The sequence below is a fragment of the Nelumbo lutea genome, chromosome 2 (genome assembly GCF_056320005.1).
Source record: "Nelumbo lutea isolate HS-2025 chromosome 2, American lotus-T2T, whole genome shotgun sequence".
In the NCBI taxonomy this organism is placed as follows: Eukaryota; Viridiplantae; Streptophyta; class Magnoliopsida; order Proteales; family Nelumbonaceae; genus Nelumbo; species Nelumbo lutea.
Window position 1 is genome coordinate 107,998,826 of NC_142685.1, and position 26,778 is coordinate 108,025,603.

The 26,778-nt window shown below is 38.1% G+C and overlaps 3 protein-coding genes across 3 annotated transcripts; all 3 read left to right on the forward strand.

The window, feature by feature from the left end:
- The first annotated feature begins 245 nt into the window (after positions 1-245).
- Positions 246-1,718, forward strand: LOC148872609 (polygalacturonase inhibitor-like). Its single transcript, XM_088969589.1, has one exon. The coding sequence runs from the start codon at positions 409-411 to the stop codon at positions 1,351-1,353; it is 945 nt and encodes a 314-aa protein (XP_088825715.1). The 5' UTR covers positions 246-408; the 3' UTR covers positions 1,354-1,718.
- A 2,165-nt stretch (positions 1,719-3,883) lies between these two features.
- LOC148872610 (polygalacturonase inhibitor-like) lies at positions 3,884-5,190 on the forward strand. The gene has a single exon (XM_088969584.1). The coding sequence runs from the start codon at positions 4,093-4,095 to the stop codon at positions 5,152-5,154; it is 1,062 nt and encodes a 353-aa protein (XP_088825710.1). The 5' UTR covers positions 3,884-4,092; the 3' UTR covers positions 5,155-5,190.
- A 13,598-nt stretch (positions 5,191-18,788) lies between these two features.
- Positions 18,789-19,268, forward strand: LOC148872611 (uncharacterized). The gene has a single exon (XM_088970147.1). The coding sequence runs from the start codon at positions 18,789-18,791 to the stop codon at positions 19,266-19,268; it is 480 nt and encodes a 159-aa protein (XP_088826273.1).
- The last annotated feature ends 7,510 nt before the right edge of the window (positions 19,269-26,778 follow it).

A 26,778-nucleotide genomic window follows, 5' to 3' on the forward strand; every position in this document is an offset into this window, starting at 1 on the left:
AAGTTCGAACTCAACAACCCCAAAGTCCAACCCGAGAATTGGTGCAGTGGACACAAATCAGTAATGTATATATCGGAGTGGCCGGACTGTCCTTAAATCTATTGAAAAAGTTTCTAAGATGATGTTGTAAAAAATAATTGAGGTCCACGTAAGAGGTGGATCGAAGGGTCATGGCACGTAGGGAATATAATAATCCACCAGCCAAGTGCAGTGCTGCGAAAGTTCAGTTGATGATGTTCTTGAGAAGAGAGGCTGCTCGAGAAATGCAGCACATAGAAAGATCAAGATTTAACGTCTGATTGGCTACTTCCATCTCGTAGTAAAGGTGTAATACTTCTATAAATTCAAGACTTTTCCCTTCCAGGTCTTAGAAGCTAGAACTTAGAACCACGGTAAGGAGAATGCAAGATGTTATTCTTTCTTCTCCTCTCTCTGCTCCTCTTCTCGCCTTCTTTCTCCTCTCCCACTCTTTCGGCCACAGTCCGCTGCAACCCATCAGACAAAAACGCCCTGCTGGCGTTCCAGAAATTCCTCTACATCCCTAGCGACCTCCCTTCTTGGGACCTCCGTACTGATTGCTGTAAATGGACCTACGTTCACTGCGACCCCTTAACTAACAGAGTCACCCAACTCGTCATCACCTCAATCAATACCGGCCAATTCCCGGTGGCTCGGGGCCCAATCCCAGCGGCCGTCGGCGACTTACCCTATCTCGAAACCCTCTCCTTTAATGACATCATCAACCTTACTGGCTCCATTCCTTACTCCATTACCAAACTTCAAAACCTCAAACGCTTGGTTATCAGCGGGACCACTCTTTCTTCCTCCATTCCTGAGTTCCTCGGCCAGCTCAAAAACCTCGAGTACCTAGACCTCTCAGCTAACGAACTCTTCGGTTCAATCCCGGCTTCCCTCGTAAATCTCGGCAGATTGGTAAGTCTAGAGCTCCAGTCAAACAAACTCACTGGTAAGATACCCAATTCGCTGGGCCGATTGAACCCAGAAGCGATAGTTCTTTCAGATAACAAGCTTTCGGGGGATGCGTCAATGTTGTTCAACGCCGATGGAAGGGCCAGATGGATCAATCTTTCCGGGAACCGGCTCGAGTTTGACCTGTCCAAGGTGAGGTTTCAACGGAACTTGACGTTCCTGAGTTTATCGTACAACAGAATTGGAGGAAGCATTCCGGAGCAGGTCACGGAGTTGAATCTGATACAAGTGTTTGATGTGAGCTACAATAGATTGTGCGGAAAAATTCCGGTCGGCGGGAGGTTGCAGCAGCTCGGGGCGCCACCTTTTCTTCATAATCGGTGTTTGTGTGGTCCGCCCCTATTCAAAAAGTGCAAAGCCTAAGTGGGAGCCACTACCTAGCTACAACCTACAAGAGTACAAGACATGCCAGCGTTACCGGTCTCGAATTTTCCGGCCGGTTAATTTACTATCTGAATTAAATAAAAATGATTTTAATCTGATTATATGATCTGATATGGCATAGATACTTGATTCAGATTCTACTGTGTATACATCGATGTGGATGGAGATCAAGAAATACCGACAGCCACAGGTTGTGTTCGGTACGAGTTTTTCTCTGATCCTACACTGTTATACACGATGAGGATTCGACCCAACCTGATCCGTAATCTTTCAATTATATTACTGTAAAGGAAAAATGCTTTATCAGTATCCTCTATTTTGGTTCGATTAATAATTTGGTCCGGAACTTTCAAATTGTGATAATTCAGTATCTTATTTTTAAAATATGATAATCTAGTTTCGAACTTTCAGAATGTGACAATGTAAAACCTGCTGTTAATCAGTCATTAAGTGACATTTGGAAAGTCAAAAATGCCTTAAGAATCCAATCTAATTCTCTTTATCAACCATCCAAACATGACAATAAAATGAACAGTATCAAATTCTAGATTATTCTAAACAGTCACCAACTTTTTTGAATAGAAGATGCTCGGATTTGGAATTGTTCAGTTTTTTTGTCAATGTTTGGATGGTTGATAAAGAGAATTAGATGGCATTCGAAGGGCACATTTGACTTTTCAGATGTCACTTAACGGCTGATTGTTACCGTATGAAAGTTTCGGTATTGCACTGTCACATTTTAAAAGTTCGAGTACTGGATTGTCTCATTTTAAAGTTTGAGGACCAAATTGTCACCCGAGCCAAAGTACAAGATACTCATTTGCAATTTTCCCAATTTAATTTTCAAATGTCATTTTAAATACAATTTACTAAAAATATAAAAGCAATTAACTTAAGTGGAATTTAGTTTATGGGTTTGTGGTGTTTCTTTTGGTTCGACGTCTGCTACCCAGAAGTTGTATCTACATGCATACCCACAAAGTACTACCACCATGTATTGGGAACATCTAAGGGAGATATTCGCAATGTGCAATTGTGATGTCTCGTAGATCCGAGCTCATTTTTTTCTCCATGGTGAAATATGAAAAACGAAAACATGAAGAAAAATCCTAAACCGTAAGATTAAGGGGCTAGAAATTGGCTTAAATAAAATTGCCAGGATATCCTTTATATGCAAGAGTATATCATGACCCGACAGGATATGCATCAGCAAAGACCAATCTGACTAGGATTGAATAATCGGAATACCAACCAGATCCTACACGAGAGTAAACATGATCCTGTCAAATCGGATAATATATCTGGCACTCTAGTAGTTGGATCACCATGGATTGTAGGTATTAAGGCTGTGTTTGGTTTAAAGGAAAAAGTAGGGAAAAGAAGGGAAAGTTAAGGAAACCTTCACAAAACTTGTATAGATTTCCTTTCCCTATCTTTTTTAACTTTCCCTACCTAGAACCCAATGAAATTGTTCTTGAACAGGCATTAAATTGATATTATCCAATCTATTACATGGTAGAGTATGGCTCCAAATTCTTGGAACCGATCTCCTACCTAGGTCAGTTCTAGGGTCTAGGAGTTTATCTGATTCAAAAAACAACCGGATGAACCGGTTTTAGTGGAACTAGCCTCAGAACTAAACTTGCCTTGAAATAAACCCTAAAATACTTTTAATTAAGGATCTCAAGATTTAAACCCAAGCACTTATAGTTATAAAAGCCATGGTCTCACTTGACCATTGAATTACTTAAGTGATTTGATCATTTGTTTTAATTTTATATTGGTGGCATGCAACGCTAGTGCCAAATCTGTGGCTTTTATATAATGGGCCAATCTCCACGGCCCATCTCATCTTCTAAGGTGAAATATAGAAGGCAATGCGCAAAATCACTAATCGGTTCGTAGGGATGTATCTATGGGCAATCATGGATCGGGATGGACTGGGTTTAGCACCTCTTTATAGCCTATGCCCGGGCCTGATTTTTGACCTACGAATTTTATGTATAAAATATTATATATATGTTTTATTGTATGTCATATAATGTGTGTATAAAAATTAATATAAAAAATCATATAATATATATTATAATATAGGTGTCATTTTAAAATATTTATACATAAATATAAAATTTAACATCAAACAACACATGTGAATATATATAAAAATATAAATACATTGGGTCAGGCTAGGCCTAAAGTGTTAGGTCCAATCCTGAACTTGAAATTTGTAGGCGTGATATAGGCTCTGAGCCTGAACACAAAACCTAAGACCAAAAGTTTTGGGCTGGGCTGGGTTTTTAGGGGTCAGGAAGAAAATGATCACCCCTACAGGGCTCTATCTTCTATACGGGCGTCGACCAAACTTTGGTGCGCAGTGCGCAGTGCGCTCCAAGTTTGTTACCAAATTAGTCAAGCGAACTATAGAGAGAGAGAGAAACAACCCTTAGTCCTTAATAACCAGGAAAGACTGAAAGAGCGACGAACATGAATTCAATGGGCCAGAGAAACAACAGGTAACGAAAAAAAAATCATAGTAAATGACCATTGATCACATGAGCTTTCTTCCCTACTTGGGCACATACTATGTTTCACCTGGTCAGAATCGATAGGCTCTCTATTCAGGATGAGATCAAGCTCATCAAGCACATAGGAAGAAAATGAGAGCAGAATCAAGGGACCTTTGGCTTAATTTGACTAGGCACACCCACTCAAGCTCATATGATTCTCTCTATAAATTTAAAGCATAACTCTCCTTTCCTCTGTAACTTATTAGCTCAAATTTCGCGAAGAAGAATATCATCGAATATGGAAATTTGCAGAAGAGGTAGTGCCTGTTCGCCCTCTTCTTTCCTTTTCCCCATCCTCTTCCTCCTCTTCATTTCGTCCTCTTTCCCATCTCTCACTCTGTCCGCCTCCTTCCGCTGCCACCCAGATGATAAAAACGCCCTACTAAACATCAAGAAATCCATAGACATCCCCAAAGATTCTTACTTCCCCTGGGATCCCAACACCGACTGCTGCGAGTGGGAGGACGTCACCTGCGACCCCAACACCAACCGCGTCACTGGTCTGGAGTTTCGTATGATCACCGTCTTCGGCCAAATCCCAGCTAGCATCAGCAACCTTCCTTACCTTGAAACCTTTGTCTTGGCCCTTTTGAAGAACGACAAACTTCCCGGTTGCATCCCCGACTCCTTCGCCAAGCTCCACAACCTCAAGAGACTGGAGATCAGTTGGAGCCCTCTCTCCTGCCGCACCCCCGAATTCCTTGGCCAGCTTAAAAACCTGGAGTACCTCGACCTCTCCCATAACAAACTCCACGGTCCAATTCCGTCATCACTCGCGAATCTCAGCAAGTTGGTACATCTTCGGCTCAACGACAACAAACTCACCGGCAGGATTCCCAACTCACTAAGTGCGTTAAACGTCGAACTGATCGATTTGTCCTTCAACAAGCTTACAGGAGACGCGTCGATGTTTCTGAGAGCCGACGGAAAAGTAAAGGATATCCTTTTGACGGGGAATCGGCTGGACTTTGATATGTCCATGGTGGGGTTTCCAAAGAACCTGAAGGCGCTGCATATTGGGGGAAACAGGATTCGAGGAAGAATTCCGGAGCAAGTGACGGAGTTGAAACAACTGGAAGCGTTTGATGTGAGCTTCAATCGTTTGTGTGGAAGGATTCCTGTGGGTGGGAATATGCAGAAGCTTATTGCGAGCTATTTTTATCATAATCGGTGTCTGTGTGGTCTGCCACTCCCCAACAAGTGCAAGTCGTAACTCGGCCAGCTCCGGAGCATCCAATTTCTGGTTCAGGGCTTTGAATGGTGAGAGAAGTTGGAGATTTGACTGTTGATATGATATGATATACGCCTTTACTCATATAAGAGGCCAAAGATGTGATGTGCGTCTTTGGCTTCCAGTACTGCTATCTTTTTATGATTAGCGGCTTTCAATAAAATTTCCTTAAAGTAAAGCTTAATGACTTTTCTAGCTTTATATTTGACTTCCACGCTAAAATAATCTTGAAAGCTTTAGTGTGGCAACGGTTTCCATTTTCCTCTTCCACGCTAAAAGAATCTGAAGAAGCACTTTGTTGAGGTAAATTATTCAGCTGTTTGGTACTAGACAAGAAGTGTTTTGCATGGGATTTATCTTAAAAAATGAGATGAATGATTGATAAATGTTTTGGCTATTAGGCATCATATAAGCTGAACATTTAATAAATACTTAGTTGTTGAGGAAACATTAAAAATTTAAAGTGATGTCCTTTAATTATATTATAATTACTTAAAATACCAATGAAGTTTTAGGCCTTACTTAAAATACACAAACTTTTATAAATATGACACATATTACCCTTCCATTAGTCACCCCTTTGAAATTTCTAAAACCCAACTTTTTCCTTTTGTTATTACAACTTTGATTACCTTTAATAAAATTTGAAAAGGGAAAATTTTTTATACTACCCTATAGTTTAGTTAATTGACTAAGTATACCCTATTGTTTGACTATTGTCTAATAGTGCTCTTATTGTTTCACAAAATTACCATTATTGTTAAAATATTAACAAAAGTGTTGAAATGCATGTTTAGCCCTTAGTTCAAATTGGAATCTCCTCTGGTTCTTCTTCATCTTCCTCGGTCTGTCTTCGTCGCCTAGGTCCAGATCTGGGTTCCTTCATTTGAGATGAGCTGGGCAACTATGGAGGAGCTTTGAACAAATACAGATGTAGATCTGAGCGAAGGGCTACCATGTACATATACTAGCTTCAACTTTCAAAGCCAACACAGCATCGGCCTCTCTCTCTCTTCATCCCCTTCGTCCTCTCTCCCTCTCGCCCTTGTTTCATCACTGTCGTTGTAGCAGCGATGAATCCCTCCACGTCCAACCCCTCTCTCTCTCTCTCTCTCTCTCGTTCCTTAAATCATTACTTCCCTCAAAACTGCCCAAATCTAGGAATCAAAACACACTACCTCCTCTTTGGCTCATTCCAAAGAACTTTGCATGAGATGTAAAGATCAAAGCGAAAAATGAATGCTTGAACCCTATAGAGTGGAATTGTCTCTATAGGGAGCTGTCTCTGGTGAGATTGAGGCTCAGATAGAACCAGTAAAAGACGGATAATTCTTCTTGCCTTCAAGACAAATTTTCTCTTTACTCTGTAGAGCTTCTGGGTTTTCATTAGCAGATTGGCAGGAAGTGATGGTGACTCTCTTGAAGAAGACAGTGAAGGAGGAGAAGAAGAAGAAGAAGGGTTAGGGAGGGGGTGAAGGGTAAAATTGGGTTTAAAAAATATTTCACATGTGGTGGAATATTAATGAATGCTAACAGTAAGGGTAGAGCTAGTTAATTGTCAAAAATAGTAGGAATAACATTAGACAATAATCAAACAATAGGGGTATACTTAGTCAATTAACTAAACCATAAGGGTAGATTGAGAAATTTGCCCATTTAAAAACAATAAGAAAGCATCTTAGGAGCAAGGGAAGTAACCATCGACAAGTCTTCTTCTCTCAGGCTACCGAAAACGATCATCTTCCTAAATTAGCATGTATACTCAACCAAATTAGCATGTATACTTTCCCAAGGGTACATTCTGTACCCTCTTTGTATTGAGTGGTCCTTCACCATAGTCCCAGGAACCACCACATTGTTAAGTTTATTGCATCAAATAATATGCCCTAAGAATACAAAACCCCAAAACCAAGAGAGCAAACAAGCCATCTCCAAATTCAAATTAAAGCAAAGGCCTTAACAAGTAAATCACCATGGAAGAACGTCAACATCTTTTGTAATTAGGAACAGATCATTAGTGGAAGGATCTTATAGGAAGGTATCTCTTCAAGAACTAGTCTTCTGCTGGGTAGTTGTTTATATGAGCAATATATGACGCTTTCTTAGATTCACTAATTGACTAAGGCCATGTTTGGGAGTGCTTAAAAATAAGTGATTATTTGGGTTGGAACCACACCATTAAGCACTTGGTGTTTGAGAAATAAGACCTAAATAAGTGCTTATTTTAAAAATAAGGGCTTATTTTTTAAGCCCAAAATTCCAACTTTTTTTAAGTGCTTATACAATAAGCACTTATTCAACTTTTACTTCCAAAATTAGCCCTAGTTGAATTTTAAAATACCACTTATAAAACTGTCCCTAGTTGAATTTTATAAAAGTGTTTTCGTAAAAGTAATTTTATAAAAGTATTTCTATAAAAGTAATTTTATAAAATTATTTCTATAAAATTGCTTTTATAAAAGCACTTTTACGAAAGTGCCTTTATTAAAGTTTTTTATAAAAGTAATTTCGTAAGTTTTTCTATTAAAGTACTTTTGTAAAAGTGATTTCATAAAAGTACTTTCTTAAAAGTACTTTTATAAAAGTGTTTTTATAAAATTGCTTTCGTAAAAGTGCTTTTATTAAAGTGCTTTCGTAAAAGTACTTTTGTATAGGGCTACAATTGAAACAAGCTGAGTCAAACTTTGGCATGTCTTGGCTTGGCCCAACTAAAATACTACTAAGTTCGAGTTCGAGCTCGAGTTCAATTCGAACTATATTTTTTGGCTCGAGCTCGATTCAATTAAATATTCAATGAACTCAAGTTTAGCTCAAAAGCTCGAAAATAAATATATTTGTACATTTTATATGTATGATATTTTATTATATAATGTATTCTTATATTATATAGAATATAAAAACTATTTTATAATATTCTTTATAATATAATATATATGATATTTTTTATAATATATAATATATATTTTTTATGAATGTATGTATGTGTTAATCAAGCCAAGCTCGCAAGCTTCCGAGCCAAACTTTTTATTGGTTGAGCTCGAGCTCGAATAACTAATCGAGCTTACCCAAAGTTCGAACTCAACTTGAGTTCGATTGGAATTGAACTCGAATCAAGCCTAATCAAATTCGAGCCCAAACTATTCAATTAGAGCTCAATTCGGTTGCAACCCTGCTTTCATAAAAGTGCTTTCATAAAATTTGAAAGAAAATGAAGGACAAAATAGTCACAAATGCTTATTTAAGTGCTTATTGGAGAAAAAGACTACTAAATGCCCAATATGAAATGAGCACTTGAAAATGTTGGGTGCCATATGCAAATAAGTGCTTATTTGAATAAGCACTTCTTTTAAGTATTTATTCAATAAGCACTTATTTTTAACATAAGCACTCCCAAACATGGCCTAATTGTGTGAAGCAATGTTGTCGTAGTAGAAATGTAGTCTTGTTTTTGGATTCATTTCTAATTCTAGCATTAGCATAATAGCATGCCATTGTAGTTTGAAATACGCCTATAATGATCATTCACTCACTCTACTTATAAATCTTCAACTGCAGTACCTATTTCTCAACCCCAAACCATAGCATTAGCATAATAGCATGCATTCAAGCTGCAGATCCTATAATAGTACTAAGGATTGATTTGAGCCAAGCTGAGTCGTGCCAAATATTTGGTTGTTGGAGCCAGCTCGTCAATAAACTATAAGGCTCGAGCTCGAGCTCGATTCAAGCTAAAGTCTTGCATTTGAATTCAGCTCGAGTGAAAATCTCATAAGTTCAAGCTCGACTATTATCTAAACATTTTATAAAAATAAAAAGTATACATATTAAAAATTATTTTTTGATTTGACAATTAAAAAATAAGAATTATAAAAACTAATTATTATATATATAAAATAAAAATATTATATACATAATATTTTTTTATGTATGTATGTATGTATGCATGTAAAAGCTTGATTAGGCTAGCCAGTTGAGATTTACTGGGCTCGAGCTTGGCTTGAAGCTCAGTTTAGACTTTTATCCCCCCTAAATAGTACTCACCCAAAGAAAATTCAGAGTCAACTTGTTCGTCCATGTCCCAATATGATTCAAGCAAGAACGGAGCCCTCTCTTATTTAGTCAAAGACTCTCTGTTGGCTTTTAGCTTTGACATCCATGAAGGCAACTATCCAATTGCCACTTGTCGGAACTCCCTTTCCATGGAGAGGAACTAGTAGGGCCCTGAGCGATGCACGAGAGAAGTTGATGTCCAATATGATGATGGAGGGGATTAAAATTGAAGCAAAAGAGCAATCTAGTATTGTTTTTGTTAAGAGAAATTGAAGCAAAAGGAGACTTGTGACATTTCCAATTGGGTTGTGTTGGTTCACTCCAACTAAAGTATTAATTTTGGTCAAATGTTATTTTAATTTTTATTAATTATAATAAAATTAAAAATTTTATTATTATTTTAAAATTTATTAAATTTTAAGTTTTGAATTTATATTTATTAATTAAATAAATTTATATTTTATTAATGTAGTTATTTTTAATTAAATTTATTTCAAATAATTTAAATTTATACAAATTATAATTAATTAGAATTATTACAATGTTATTAAGTGAATTTTGTTAATATAATATGTGTTAAAGTTTTGAATTTGTATTAATGAATTTTGTAAATTACTAATTATAATAAAATTATTTGGAGCCTCATGAAGCCTAAAAAAAGAAAAAAGAAAAAGGGAATATAACGAAATTCACACTCATATACCATATGGATAATTGAGAATTGTATAATAAATTAAGTTACTACATCTAATTCGTTATTTAAATTATTAAGTAATGTTTCTTTGCTTAAGCAAAAATTAGTCTTCCAAGCTTCATTCACATGCTTGGTATTTGAAAGAAATACCAACTTAAATAAAAATGTCTATTGAGTTCGATACTTCTAGATATTCCCTTCCTCTCATCCTTAATTTCTCCTCTTCATATGGAACAAAAACAAAATTTACCATCAAAGAAATTTATAACCTTAAAGTTCAATAAAAACATATGTTGTATTAAAGTTCAAATGACTTCTCGGTGCTGGCACAAAGCTTAAGGTAGACAGAAAGAGACTATATGGAAGAAAGAAAAAAAAATCACTTAAATGATATATTTAATAGTCATTAATGTATAAATGCATGTTATGCATATTTATTGAAAATTTTGTGTATTACTGTGTATTTTATTTCAAGTATACGTATTTTCTTCAAAATATCCATGATATTAAGAGAATTCTACATTTTATGGAAACTTTTGTAAATTATTAACTCAAAATTATTTTTATAAGCATTGACTACTAATTACTTTTGTACTTATCATTTGTGATAAATAAACAATTAATCAATGATAATTATTTGAGTAAAAATTTCAGTAATGATCTCAATAAATAAATAAATAAATTTGAATAAATTAATTTTCCAAAAATTATGTATTTATAGATAATGAATTATGTCAAAATGAATTGATATTTTCATTATTTTCATTATCCTATATGTTTAATGTTTTGGAAGTTTCAGCAATTGTTACAATGGTGAAATGGGACTATGGGAGGCAAGGTGACGTGGCCAAAGACTAAGAGCCTAATGATGTGGCAAAACGAGGGGTCGGGGTATGGTGAAGGCAAACCTATACTGAACCGTGTTTGTTTGTATTTATTTTTATTATTTTAAAATTGAATTAAATTTAATTTAAATTAATAATTTCTATTTTTATTAAATTTTAATTTTGGTAGTAAATTGTTATTGATGCTCAATTTAAGTAATGATATTATGCTAAGTTTATTATTGTTTAAAATTTTTAATAATGCTATATTTTTTATTATGAATTAAATATAATATTATTATAATTAATTTAACAATTATTATTGTTAGAATTAAAAATAGTAATTTATTTTGAATTTTAATTTTTAAATGCTTATCATTTTTAAATTGAAATTAAAATTTATTACTTTATAATTCTAAAATTATTATAATTAATTATTAAATTTTATAAAAACAACACGAAAATATTATATATAATTATAATAATATTTTAAACTAATTATTTGTAATTATAAAAATATTATTATTTATAATTATTAATTGCATGTATTTAAAAGGTAGAGAGAGAGAGAGATTTAAGGGAAAAGGAGAATCTCTAATTGTTGTTTTAAAAATGGCATGAAATAAATAAAATAAAAAAATCCAAAAGAGTAGAAAAAAAGATAAACTTTGCAAGATCTAGAAAATAAACAACACATCAAAGTAACCCACAAACAAGAAACCTACTTGGGTTTTAGTGTTTCTGGGATTACTCCCATAGGACTTCAAGCTACGCACTTAGAGGAGGGACTTCATCAAATATTCTTGTGGTGCCGCTAAAGATGGGTGAGTAACTGGTGAGTATACTGATGGCGATGTTGGCAATTGATGCACAGTCTCTATGTTGTTTGGATTAACTGGCAACAATAATTAGGGGTTCTATTTCGGGTTGGAATTTTGTTAAAATTTCAATAGGTTCAACACTAAGCCTGAGCTCGAAATAGTGTAAACCATTAAATCGGGCCAACCGGACTTGCACCCCTAATAATAATGGTGAGAAGATGGATGATTTTAATGGAAGCAAATTTTGAAAATTTAAAAAAAAGAGGGTAAAAGAGTCTTTTCTCCAATTTAACGACAAAGGCTTAACGGTAAGCGAAATTTTGAAACCTTAGGCATACTTTAACTGGGGCTTAAAACTTGAGGATTAAGTTATTATCATATAGTCTAGCCATACTTTAAGTAATTAATTAATTTTAGTTTTCCCCAATAGTCGGCTATGACATAAATTAAGACAAATGTTTCTTAAAACTTCAGGATTAAGTTATTAATTATTGATGAGGGCAGATTTGGCCCTCCAGTGGAATTGTGACACATGGCACCTCATGCCAACTAAGTGTGGCCTCTTGACAGATTGCCACAGACAGCTCGCCATAGACAGCTCGGCATAGGCAGTTCGCCATAGGTAGTTGGCCACTCCGCAGGCAGCCTGGCGTCTTACGAAGAGTTCGCCACTTAGGGGCAGCTCGGCACTTACAGGTAGCTCGGCATAGGCAGCTGGCCACTCCGTAGGCAACCTGGCGTCTTACGAAGAGCTCGCCACTTAGGGGTAGCTCAACACTTACAGGTAGCTTGGCATAGGTAGTTCGGCACTTAGGGGCAGCTCGACGTATCGCAGGAAGATCTCCTACCTGACAACCGTACCTGACAGATACGGAGGCCTGTGCCCACATCTCTCGCTAGGCGCCGCCGTGCCTGCCAGTCCTGAGAGTTGTCCCTTGACTGGTAGAGCCGTACTCTGTAGCAGTTGCCTACACCCGCCACCTCAGCTCTGGCATTAATGGCTGCGGTAGAGAGATAGAGGTAGTTACGCCTGACTTGACAGAGGCTGTTACGCCTGATTTGACAGGACACCACTATATAAAGACTCTGACCCCCAAAGACAAGGGGGAGGGATGGAAAAAATGGAGGTAATCCCTGCTCTCTATCTCTCTCGTTTCTCCAATATCATCTTCAAAGCTCTCTACAATCAGAGGGCTAACTTAAGCGTCGGAGAGCCCCCGTCGGGAAAATACCCCTAGGTCCTCTGATTCAGTTCTCGCAGGTCCCTCAGCTCCCACTACCTACAAAGAGGAGGAAAAGATGGAGTTCTCGCAGGTCCCTCAGCTCCTACCGCCTACAAAGAGGAGGAAAAGATGGAGTTCTCATAGGTTCCTCAGCTCCCACTGCCTACGAAGGAAAGAAGACCACCTCATGCAGAGGGTAGTCGGGTTGCGCTACACCAGAGAGCTCCACCATTCTCTAAGTCACAGGCCGCCTAGTAGGGAGTTTGCCACTAGGTAGCTCTCCACCAGGCAGTTCGCCACCAGGGAGCTCGCCATCAGGCAGTTCGCCACCAAGCAATTCACCCCCAGGCAGTTTGCCACCAGGAAATTCACCCCGAGGCAGTTCTCCACCAAGCAGTTCGCCACCAAGTAGCTCATCACAAGGCATGTCACCACCGGGTCAAATAACGAGGTACTTAGCCAAAAAAATTTATACAACACAAAAAATGGTACGTGACCAGAAAAGGTTACATCAATTGGCGCCGTCTGTGGGAACACACTATAGAAAGCTAAGTTCTCATCCTACAAAAGTTAATTTCTCATCCTACAAAAGTTAATTTCTCATCCTACAAAAGCTAAGTTCTCATCTTACAAAAGCTATGTCCTCTTCTCCAGAAAGATAAGTCCTCAATTTTTAGAAATTAAAGCTCTCGCTCTATAGTTTACATTTTTTATGAACTCAAAGACTATGCAGGGTGCTAACAGACTAAGTAACTTTACTTTCAATTCGGATAAAGCCTCATTAGTCCTCTTCACAAGGTCCCCCCTACATAGGTGCCCTTACCGGTCGAGCCTTCCAAGGCTCCCGTGTGAGCTGGCGACCTTAAGTTAGTAGTGCTGCCCCTGAAGGTCGAGCTCCTAGTAGCTTCTTGTAGGAGTGGGTGACCGGCATTACAAAGTTGATGCAGCGCAATCATAACTCTAAGGCACCCACCTGGTCAGTTTGGCACCTCACTGGTAGTTCGGCACTTGGTCAGCTCAGCACCTCGCAAGTAGCTCAGCACCTCACTGGTTGCACAACACTTAGTGAGCTCGGCACCTCGCAGGTAGCTCAACACTTGGTCAGTTCGGCACCTGACAGGAAAAACCTACGGGCCACATTACTACTTAAGACCTGGTCACCTCTCCAGCCTAGGCAAAGTCAAAAAAGAGTAGACTACGAGTCACTCCCAAAGCCTACGGGCCACATTAGTGCTTAAGACCCAGTCGCCTCTCCGGCACGGGAAAAGTCAAAAAAGAGTAGACTACGAGTCACTCCCAAAGCCTATGGGCCACATTAATACTTAAGACCCGGTCGCCTCCCCGGCACGAGCAAAAGTCAAAGAAGAGTAGACTACGAGTCACTCCCAAAGCCTACGGGCCACACTAGGAATTGGATCAGCACTTACTAGCTCGTCGACTTACGGGCCAAAAGAAATCTACTCCCTTCGCTGAGTTACTCTCAACTCGAGAGTGGGGGGCAATTGATGAGGGCGGATTTGGCCCTCAAATGGAATTGTGACACATGGCACCTCATGCCAACTAAGTGTGACCTCTTGACAGCTCACCACAAGCAGCTCGCCATAGGCAGCTCACCACAGGCAGCTCGCCATAGACAGCTCGCCATAGGTAGCTCGCCATAGACAGCTGGCCACTCCGCAAGCAGCGTGGCATCTTACGAAGAGCTCGCCATAGGCAGCTCGCCATAGGCAGCTGGCCACTCCGCAAGCAGCGTGGCGTCTTACGAAGAGCTCGCCACTTAGGGGCATCTCGGCACTTACAGGTAGCTCGGCATAGGCAGCTCGCCACAGGCAGCTGGCCACTCCGCAGGCAACCTGGTGTCTTACGAAGAGCTCGCAACTTAGGGGTAGCTCGACACTTATAGGTAGCTCGGCATAGGTAGTTCGACACTTAGGGTCAGCTCGGCGTATCGCAGGAAGATCTCCTACCTGACAACCGTACCTGACAAATCCGGAGGCCTGCGCCCACGTCTCTCGCTAGGCGGCGCCGTGCCTGCCAGTCCCGAGGGTTGTCCCTTGACTGGCAGAGCCGTACTCTATAGCAGTCGCCTGCACCTGCCACCTCAGCTCTGGCATTAAAGGCTGCGGCAGAGAGACAGAGGCAGTTACGCCTGACTTGATAGAAGCTGTTACGCCTGATTTGATAGGACACCACTATATAAAGACTCTGACCCCCAAAGACAAGGGGGAGGGATGGAAAAAATGGAGGTAATCCCTGCTCTCTAGCTCTCTCATTTCTCCAATATCATCTTCAAAGCTCTCTACAATCAGATTGCTAACTTAAGCGTCGGAGAGCCCCCGTTGGGAAAATACCCCCGGGTCCTCTGGTTCAGTTCTCGCAGGTCCCTCAGCTCCTACCGCCTACAAAGAGGAGGAAAAGATGGAGTTCTCGCAGGTCCTTTCGCTCCCACCGCCTACAAAGAGGAGGAAAAGATGAAGTTCTCGTAGGTCCCTCAACTCCCACTGCCTACAAAGGAAAGAAGACCACCTCATGCAGAGGGCAGTCGGGTTGCGCTGCACCAGGGAGCTCCACCATTCTCTAAGTCACAGGCCGCCTAGTAGGGAGTTCGCCACCAGGTAGCTCTTCACCAAGTAGTTCGCCACTAGGGAGCTTGCCACCAGGCAGTTCGCCACTAGGGAGCTCGCCACCAGGCAGTTCACCACCAGGAAATTTTCCACCAAGCAATTCGCCACCAGGCAGTTCGCCCCCAGCCAGTTCTCCACCAGGCAGTTCGCCACCAAGTAGCTCATCACCAAGGCACGTCACCACCGGGTCAAATAATGAGGTACTTAACCAAAAAAAATTATACATCACAAAAAATGGTACGTGACTAAAAAAGGTTACATCAATTATCATATAATCTGGCCATACTTTGAGTAATTAACTATTTTTAGCTTCTCCAAATAGTTGGTTCTCACACAAATTAAGACAAATGTTTATTTAATAAGCGTTTTACTAAATAACATTTTAGAATAAATACCTATGTTTTAATGAATAGGTAATGTTTTTCAAATAAATGGCAATGGAACCAAATACCATGTTATATAACCACCCTATTTAGTGGGTGGTGACACTTTGCTCCCCTAAACTTAAGTTAACTAATAGAATTAATAGAATTAATTAGAACATGGTATTTTTAGAAATGTTTAAAAGAAATATTCCATGAATTTAACTAATAGAATTAATTAGAACTGATAGTGACAAAGTGTTAGAATCCAAAAGTTTGGGGGGGGGGATCTTTGTCGGAATACCTACTAAATACATGGTGGCTATCTATAAGCGTAAATTGTTGAAGCCTCCTTGAAGTTTTTGATCATTGCTGAAACATCTCCTAAAGTTTGGTAATTTCACTCACCTCCCTCAAACTTTTTGACAATCACAAGTAGATCCCTTTGTTAAAATCCCATAATAGGAGTCATGGAAACATCCAAAATACCCATACAATTACTATTGAGGCTGATTTCTATATAAAAAAAAAACAATACAAACTATACGAACAACAAAAGGCAGTGTTTAAAGCTGTAAGTCTGCCTTTGAGCAATTGATATGAAGTACAAATTTGAAAAATAAATCAATTTCCGAAAATAGATTGGAGAGGTTTGGGATAGTGATTGATATGAAGAAAAACTTTGGAAAATAAACGTTTTGGTCAACAGTAACTGCATGGGCATTTTAGACATTTTTGTGCCTCTTGTTAGAGGATTCTAACATAGGGAGTTTACTTGCAACTGTGCCAAAAAGTTCAAGGGAGGTGATTGCAACTAAAACTTCAAGGGAGGTTTCAACAATTTACCCTATATATAATGTATATCTTTCTTCCTCATATTCTTCTTTTAATATTGACAAAATAAATGGAAACAAAGCATAGTGTGTGTGTGTGTGTGTGTGATGTTATACATGGGAACAAAGTATAGTGGGTTATACCAAGTTTCCAACCTTGGGCCAAGTTGAGCCTAGGAATTTAGAGCCAGCCCACTGATCTGCACCACCAAGAGAGAGAGAGAGGGAGAGAGGGAGAGAGAGAGACGAAGGAAGAAAATGGAGGAGAGGTGATGGTATTGGTTGCAGTGGAAGTGAGAATGGAGAGGGGAAAGAAGAAAGAGAGAGAGAGAGAGAGAGAGAGAGAGAGAGAGAGAGAGGGATGGGTGGGTCAATAAAATTGATTTTTTTGTACTCTAGAGTGTCGTTAAGTTTAGACTCCATTAAATTTTAAGATGGGCATGGACTGGATGGCATGGCATGGTGGCAATTAGGGGAGTCAATTGGACTAGATTTGGTACAATCCAATCCAATCCAATGTGAGACCATTATAAATGGACCAGGTCCAATTCAATCCAATGAATGTTTTGGGCCAATTTAGACTGGTCCAATTCAATGTTAATTTAAACCATCCAATTTGTTCAAATTCATTTTGATTTAGATTGGTTTCAATTCAAACCTGTTCCATTGACACATATATTCTTATCTTATATTAATGGACTAGATATTGGTCTAATCAGGTCCAATTCAATCTAATAAATACTTTGGATCAAATTGGTCCAACCCAATATATCTTGTTGGTCCGTCCAATCTGTCCAAATTGATTTTGGATTGGACAGGGTCCAATTCAAAACCGGTCCATTGACACCCTTAGTAGCAATCTGTTATCACTTTTGCTTACAGATGGGAAGGACCACCGTTTTAGTGGATGCTAACTCTAAACAACCATTGAGACAAAATGATTCTACTTGCAGCTTTTCTCATGCATTCCAAGCCAAAGAAAGGAAAAGAAAAGAAAAAAAAAGATCATTCTCGTTTGAAATAATTGTAGACAATTCATTGATTTTTTTTTCTTTTGACTTTTTAAGTTGTTTTTTCACCCATTTGACTCAAGCATTTGAACCAATGACCTATGACCTAGAAGAAAAACTGAAAAACAATTCAGCCTTTGGTATGTTTTGAATCACTGCCCAATATAGTCATATAGAGCCCGGATCTCTTATAAGAAAAAAAAACTCTACTACACAATATCTCACCATACATCAAGAATATTTTCCGCATATGTGTATTAATTTTATGGGGGAGATGTTTGTGCAATTGGATAGAGATGACAATTTTCCTCATCTCCACTAGGTACCATTTCCCTTACCTAAAGGGGTGGGAATATTGCATTGGTGAAGATGAGAACGGTGATGGGAGTGAATTCTCCACCCCGTCCTCATCAATTGTAAATATTAAACACACACACACACACACACACATATATATATATATATAGAAAAGATAATTATATTATATATATCTATTTTTTTTATTTTTAAAAAAATTAATTTAAAAATTTTGGAGATTTAAATTTCAAATAGAAAATGAGGAATATGGTCCTTACCCCAAAGTTCCCTCTTGCCATTATTAGATGCCCATGACATTTAAAGTGCGTTGCTTAAAAAAAAGAAAAAAAAATGTATGTGAAACTGTTACATAAAATGTGCTAGGAAGTTAAAATATTTTATATTTATTTTGTCTTTTCATGTAGTAGGTAAAAAATAATTTTAGTTGGGTCATTTTCTACTTTTTGTAAAATCCCGGTTAGTTGAAAAGTGTACTTGAAGAAGGTTCTTACTTGGCTTGCAAAAGAAGTCATTCTAGTATGACTCTAACCAAGAGAGAAACTAGAATACTTACGAAGTAATTTCAGCCCTTTTCTTGCTCTGTTTTGCTCTGTGTTTTACTTTTTACTTCAATTTGCTACATGTAAGACCTCTATTTTCTCCACTTTGCATGCACCCATAGTTAGCTGAAACTACAACCAAATCCCAACAAGTGGTATCAGAGCTGCAAGGTTCATTGGAACAAGTTTGGGTGCAAGAAAAGTTAAAGAAAAATTGATTGTAGAGAGCAAACCATGGCCAACACTAATGCTATTAATTTCAGCACAGTCCAAGTTCCTAGTTTTTATGGATAAGACTATGATTTATAGTATGTTAAAATGAAAACCCTATTCTTGTCTTTGGATTTATGGGACATTGTTGTCTTTGGATATGAAGAACCAGAAAATGTAGCAAATCTTACAGCAACTCAACAAAAGGAATTAAAGGACAAGAGAAGTAAAAATGCAGGAGCACTTTTAATGATACAAAGAGAAGTTGGTAAATCTATTTTTCCCAAGATAATGAGTGCTGAAAAGGCAAAAGAAGCCTGGGAAACACTTCAGCAAGAGTTTCAAGGAAACAAAAAGGCAAGGGCTGTTAAACTCCAATCTCTTAGAAGAGATTTCAAAAATATGAAAGTGAAGGAAAATGAAAGTTTAAATGATTATTTCAGTAGATTTATGGAGATGATAAATCAAATGAAAGCACATGGTGAAAATTTTGATGATAGGAGGATTGTTGAGAAGATTTTAATTAGCTTACCTGAAAAATTTAATCCTATTGGAAGTTTGGTTATCTACAAAAAGACTATAGATTGAAAAACAATCAGCAAGCAAATTTACAGAAGAAAAAGAAGATGAAGAAAATTTGTTTTATGCATGTCAAAGTGCCACGGAGGAAAGCAATGATGTGTGGTTCTTAGACAGTGAGTGTAGCAATCATATGACGGGGCATCCAAATATTTTTCTTGACATGGACACATCATTTAACTCAAAAGTTGAAGTAAAAGGCAAAGACACAATTGGTGTTGAAACAAAGAAAGGAAGAAAATTTCTACATGATGTGTTATTTGTACCTGAGTTGAATGAGAATCTTCTCAGTGTTGGACAACTTTTGGAGCATGGTTATTCACTCCATTTTGAAGATTTTTGTTGTACAATTTATGACCATGAGAAACATGTGGTAAAAAATTTGAAAATGAAGATAGATAGAAAATTTCTACTAGTGTTTAATTGTGCAAGAAAGATTGCTATGAATGCTTATGGCGTAGAAGATTTGGCCACCTAAATTTCAAGGGGATGAAACTCTTATCACAAAAGGAGATGGTTCAAGGGCTTCCAAACATTGAAGAGAAACATGAAGTTTGTGAAGGTTGTACACTTGGAAAGCATCACCGAGTGTGTGGATCCATGAGGACACCCTCTCATTCCCAAAATAGGTACTTCATTCTTTTTATTAATGATTATACTCGCATGACTTGGGTTTATTTTATGAGAGAAAATTCTAATGTGTATACTATTTTCAAGAAATTTAAATGTCTTGTTGATAAACAAAGTGGGTGTTACCTTAAAAAATTAAGAAGTAATCATGGCAAGGAGTACATTTCAAAAGAATTTGATAAATTTTATGAAGATGAAGGCATGGAAAGGCAACTTACAGTTCGTTATACTCCTCAACAAAATGGAGTATCGAAAAGGAGAAACCAAACTATGATAGAGATGGCTAAATCCATGCTACATGAGAAGAAACTTCTCAAAAATTTTTGGGCTGAAGCTGTAAATGCAACTGTATATTTGATGAATCGATGCCCCACTATTGCTATTAAAGGAATGATTCCATTGGATGCTTTGAGTGGAAAGAAACCATCGGTTAGACACTTGAAAGTGTTTGGTAGTGTGTGCTATGCCCAAGTTCCAAAAGAGAATAGATCAATGCTTAACGAAACTAGTGAGAAGTGTATTTTTATTGGCTATAGCTCTATGTCAAAGGGTTATGAACTGTACAGTTTGAAAACAAACAAGATGGTTATTAGTAGGCATGCCTTGTTTGATGAAAAAGTTGTTTGGAATCGGGAGCAAGAAAAAATTGAAGAACATGTTCCTGTGTCTAATTTGGAAGAGAATACAATTCAAAATGATGAGGGAACTTCCCAATCATCTCCAAGTTCAAGCTCATCTTCATCTAGCTCAACTCCAAGAAAAATGAGGAGCTCGAGTGATGTTTATGCAAGGTGCAATTTCTATGTTATGGAACCAGAAAGCTTTGAAGAAGCTATTAAGGAAGAAGATTGGAAAAATGCAATGAAAGAGGAGGTTGCCATCATAGAAAAGAATAAAACTTGAGAGTTAGTTAGTAAACCCAGCAACAAAGAAGTGATTGGTGTTAAATGGGTTTACAAAGTGAAGCACAAATCGAATGGTTCTGTGCAAAGAAACAAAGCAAGACTGGTTGTTAAGGGCTATGCACAATAGCCCGATGTTGATTATTTTGAAACATTTGCTTCGGTAACACGGTTGGATACTGTTAAAGCTCTCATTGCACTTGATGCCCACAAAGGTTGGTTGTTATGACAACTTGATGTTAAATCAGCTTTCTTGAATGGAGAATTGAAAGAAGAGGTGTATGTAGAACAACCACATTGCTTTGTGATTCATGGCAAAAAAGAAAAGTGTACAAATTAAAGAAGGCTCTATATGGGTTAAAACAAGCACCAATGGTATAGCCAAATTGATGCATACTTTGCTAAGAAAGAGTTCATGAAAGGCAAGAGTGAGCCTATTTCGTATGTGAAGAAATAAGGTTTGGATGATGCTCTCATTGTTGCTCTTTATGTTGACGACTTGGTTTTTATCGGAAACAATATGAAAATGATTGAATATTTGAAAAATAAAATGGTGAAGAAATATTTAAATGAACGACATGGGACTGTTACATCACTTTCTTGGTATTGAAATTTATCAAGGTGATGATGGAATATTCATTTGTCAAAGCAAGTATGCTGAAAATGTTCTCAGAAAATTCAGAATGTTTGGATGCAAATCTATAGCTACTTCACTAGTTATCAATGAGAAATTAATGAAGGAAGATGGTGGTAAGGTGGATGAAAACTTGTACAGAAGCTTGGTTAGAAACTTGTTCTTTCTTACTACTACAAGGCCAGATATCATGTTTGATACAAGTTTACTATCCAGATTTATGAACAGTCACAGTCACATTCATTTTGGGGTTGCAAAAAGAGTGCTAAGGTATGTACAAGGCACCATGGATTATAGACTGAAATATAATAGAGGAAATGAAGTAAATTGATTGCTTTTTGTGATAGTGATTGGGGAGGATGTACTGATGACATGAAGAACACATCTGGTTATTGTTTTTCCTTTGGTAGCGGTGTGTTTTCTTGGTGCTCAAAGAAGCAAAAATTAGAAGTTCAATCTTCAGCAGAAGCAGAATATGTTTTAGCATCAATAGCAACATTTCAAACAATTTGGCTTAGAAGAAATATGGAAAATGTTAATGAGAAGCAAAAGAATGTTACGGTGATTCATTGTAACAACAAATCTGCCATTGCTATGTCAAAGAACCCATGTTATTATAGTAGAACCGAGCACATTGCTCTCAAATATCACTTCATTCGAGATGCCATTGAAGGTTGAGAAATTGAATTAGTATATTGCAGGACCCAAGAATAATTGGCTGATATTTTCAGCAAACCATTGACAAGAAAGAAATTTGAAGAATTAAGAGAAGCATTAGGAGTCCAACAACAACCCATTAAGGGGGAAAATGTTATAGCTAATGTGCTAGGAAGTTATTTGTCTTTTAATGTAGATAAAAAGTAACTTTAGTGAGTCATTTTCTACTTTTTGTAAAATCTATATTAGTTGAAAAGTGTACTTGAAGAAGCTTTTTACTTGGGTTGCAAAAGAATACTTATGAAGTAATTTCAGCCCCTCTTGCTCTGTTTTATGAAACTATAATACTTATGAAGTAATTTCAGCCCCTCTTGCTCTGTTTTACTCTGTATTTTATACTTCTATTTTCTCCATTTTGCATGCATCCATAATTAGCTGAAACTACAGCCAAATCCCAATAGAAACATCCTGTGGCCATGGCCTTCGGATAAAAGGAGTGGATGATGATGATGATGACTCGACAATGGGTTGTTTGTTTTATATATGGAATAAGAAACCGCCCGTTGGTTGGGAAGTGGGGCATGACATTGACGTCGTCACATGCACCGGGGGTGACAGCATATATCTGCTGAAGCCGGTGTTGATAATAATGACGTAAAAGGTCTACAGTAAAAACGTTTGCCAAACGTGGTGTGCCACCGACTCCACGACTCGTTAAGTTTAACGGTTTAACCAGCACATTGAGAATAAAACTTTTAACTTACTACATGTCATCGGTTGGGTGGTATTTGTTCCTGCAACTATGTATTACATTACATCGGATATTATGTTTTTAATATTGTATGTGTTATGAGTTGGGTTTCATCGATTGGTTGGAAGATTGGAAAAATAAGTCTGTTTGGTTTGCAGTAAATGAAAATCAGATTTAGAATTAAAATCTCATAGAATGGGAATTAGAATGATCTATTTTCATAGTACGTTTGATTCAAATACGAATTAGAATTAGTAAAAATGGATTTCATTTCTAAAAGAAGGGAAGGAAAAGGTCATTCTCTCAAATGAAAGAATATCATTCCATAAAAAATGAGAATTAAATTCCGATTCCATTCAATCAAACATGCAATTAAAATCAGAATGGCTCGTTCCAAGTCTAATTTCAAACTCTTATACTTATGAACCAAACGGGACCTAAGATTGATTACCTTGGATTTGAATTTGAACCTATCTGATCTGACGTGGTGGCAAATCCAAATAAGGGACATTACGTGGTGGCATTTTCTATTGGGACACTGTATAGGCTGCAACGACGAAACAAACAAATCGAAAACCAACAAAGAAGCTCTGGTTCTCCGAATATGTTGCGAATGGGCAGAGTGGACACCAAGCAAATCATGAAGCCTATGTCACTAGGACTCACCAAAAAAGGAAAAAAAAAAATCATTAGGACATTTTTGTCTTATTTGTATTTTTATTTTTTTGGAAGATTCCCATCATATCATCATAAGTGCGGATTTTTTATGAAACATGTCACCTCATAACAGAACAATTAGGTGATACTCGAAATTACTTTGGCAACAACTTGCCTTAACCAAGTTGATGGTGTTCCACCTGGCGGCCTGACGCTTGGCCCTGGTGCGACGTGGCACAAGCACGAGCTGGCAGCCTGGCACAGGCATGAACTAGCAGCCTAGCACAGGCACGAGTTGGTGACCCAGCATAGGTACGAGTTGGAACATGCGCGATCTGGCACATGCACGAGCTGGCACAGGCGCGACCTGGCACAGGCACGAGCTGGAACATGCACGATCTGGCACATGCACGATCTGGAACATGCGCGATCTGGCACATGCACGAGCTGGCACATGCACGAGCTGGCACAGGCGTGACCTGGCACGGACACGATTTGGCACAAGCGCAACTTGGCACAGGCACGAGCTGGTACAAGCGCGACTTGGCACAGGCGCGACCTGGCACAAGCACGAGCTGGCAACTTGGCCTAGGCACCGACTTGGCAACTTACAAGACATGCTCGCCGACGAATTCGGCATGCATATCCTAACACTCCCACGATCATTAGAATTTAGCCTACGTGCCGAACGATCCGAAGGGTGGTCAACGTGCATGGCAGTTACCTCCAGGAATCTCGATCCACTTAGACGACCTCGCAGAAATCTCGGATCTGGTGCGTGAAGCCCACGCCAAACAATGCCTATTTAAAGGCACCAACCCCAAGGGCAAGAGATGATGACAAGTATGCAAGTAAGCATATTCTAGATCTCATACTTTATGATTTTTAGCTTGTAGTCTACTATGAGAGTACTGACTTAAGCATCGAAGCGACCTCGCTGGGTTAGCCACCTCGGGTCCTCTGGCATTTGGTTCCTTGCAGGACTCTAAAGAGCAAGGAAGCTTGTCACCTAACCTGCCCAGCTCGGCACCTGGTTAGTTTGGCACCTGGTCAGTTTGGCACCTGCTCGGCACCTGGTCAGTTTGGCACATGCCCGACACCTGGTCAGTTCAGCACTTGCCTGGCACCTCACAGGCAGGTTGGTACCTCCCAGGCAGTTTGCCATCAGGTAGCTCACCACCAAGTAGCTCATCAAGGTACCTCACCACAAGGTAGTTCGCCACCAGGTAGTTCACCGCGAAGTATCTCATCAAGGTAGCTCACCACAAGGCAGTTCACCACTAGGCAGTTCGCCACTAGGTAGCTCGCCACCAGACAGCTCGCCACTAGGGAACTCCACTTCAGTCTCTGAGTCACAGGCCACTTGGGAGCAGACGTCACTAACGAGGTACTTAGCCAAAAAATTGATACATCACAAAAAAAATGATATGTGACCAGGAAACGGTTACATCAATTATTATTACTAGAAAATGACTTGTATTATATTTTGATAAATTCTGTTTGACATTTTATGTTATAAATTTCGGTTTTGATATATAAATTTGATAGTTAATTAAGAGATTAAATCAAGTTTTATTTTTAAATAATAATCAATTTTATGAATCTTCCATCGTCATACAATATATAGATCAAGGTTTTTAAAATCGGATTGGATAAGAAATTATTTTGGGGTCTGATTCCAAGGTCGAATGGAGGGTCTGTTCTGAAAAAAAAAAAATAAATAAATAACCAAAAACCATTGTTTAGGTTGACAGTTTGACAGTTCAATTGATTGGATCAACAATTTGTTAATTAAATCAAATATCAACGATTAGTGGTTTTAAAGTAAAACCAAACCAATCAGCTCGGTTTTTCCAATTCGGTCCGGTTTTGAAAACACTGCGCAGGATGGTGTTAAAAGATACCCATATTCCATAGGTGGTTGTGGATAAGTTAAAATAGCCTCATTTTGATTTCTTATTTTTATCAAAGAATAAAAAGAAGACAAAATTATAGACGGATTTGGAAGCAATATGAGGAGGAGAGAGAATATACATGGTTCAAGGTGTCAACACATATAGGGTGTATTGGGCGGGCCTATTGTATTGGATTTCAAGGTCACCAATATGTCAAATTCTTAGAATTAGGACACCTGGTCACCTTTGACGGGTAATACCCCTTCTATATATAGACGTCTTGAGTCCATTTTCACAAGATAATTCTTTTTAATTCCATGTGCATCGCCCCTTTGAATCACATGATACACAATTTGAACCTACCTGTAATTCCAATAAAGAAACAATTAAAATAAAAATTCTTCAATATCGATTCAATTTATTTGCATCGAATAATTTAGTCCATATCCACATCTGGATAGTAGAACTCCTTCTACACCTTTGAAGATCTACTAGAACAACACTTAAAATTACAGAATTACCAATTATTACACAAGGATTGCCATAGAAAATAAGTATGAAATGCTAGATGTTTGATTACTTATTTGGAAACTAAACTACGACAGCCAACACCAAATCTAGTGATATGGTCCAACAACTTCTCTTCCTCTTTAGGCATTCTAGATTTTCTACCCACAATGGATGACAGGGAACATATTCTCAATGCACTGTAATGTCTCATGGGTATACATGTGGGAACACTTTGTGAGTAGCAGACCTGAACTAGCCCCTCCTCAGAGACCATAAAATTTTCTTTAGCTCTTGTTCTGAATGATGTGGGTGCCCCATTACTCCAAATCTCCTACCCAGAAAAACTTTATTCATTCCTACCCAGCAAATACTACTTCCGTGCATTAGGAACATCTCATCATACATAATAACATGTGATGATCCTTCAAATATGGATAATGACCCTCTTTCAGTTCAAGTGCTAAACATTTATTTGAAAGCTTCAAAACGGAACAAATACAGATGGGTTAATTGGAAAATTTCAAGTAATTTTGCTTACAAGATGAATGTGGATGGAGCTTGTCCAGAATTTTTAACTTTGTATGATGGTCTAAGCCTTTGTTTGCAAAAAGGCTATAAAGAGATTGAGATTGAAAGTGATACCATGATTATTATTGACATTCTAATGGGTAGATCAGATTATCCTTAGAATTCTATTTAAATCTTGCATAGGATTAAGAACTTAGTGCAGAGAATGAACATTAGGTGGACCCATATCTTACAAGAAGGAAATCGTTCTGTTAATCTCCTAGCTAACAAAGGAATTGATAAAAGGTGCACGCTTAAAGTGATCAATGGTAATTCTCAAATTACTAAAGATTTGGCTCATCTTATTCACGAAGAT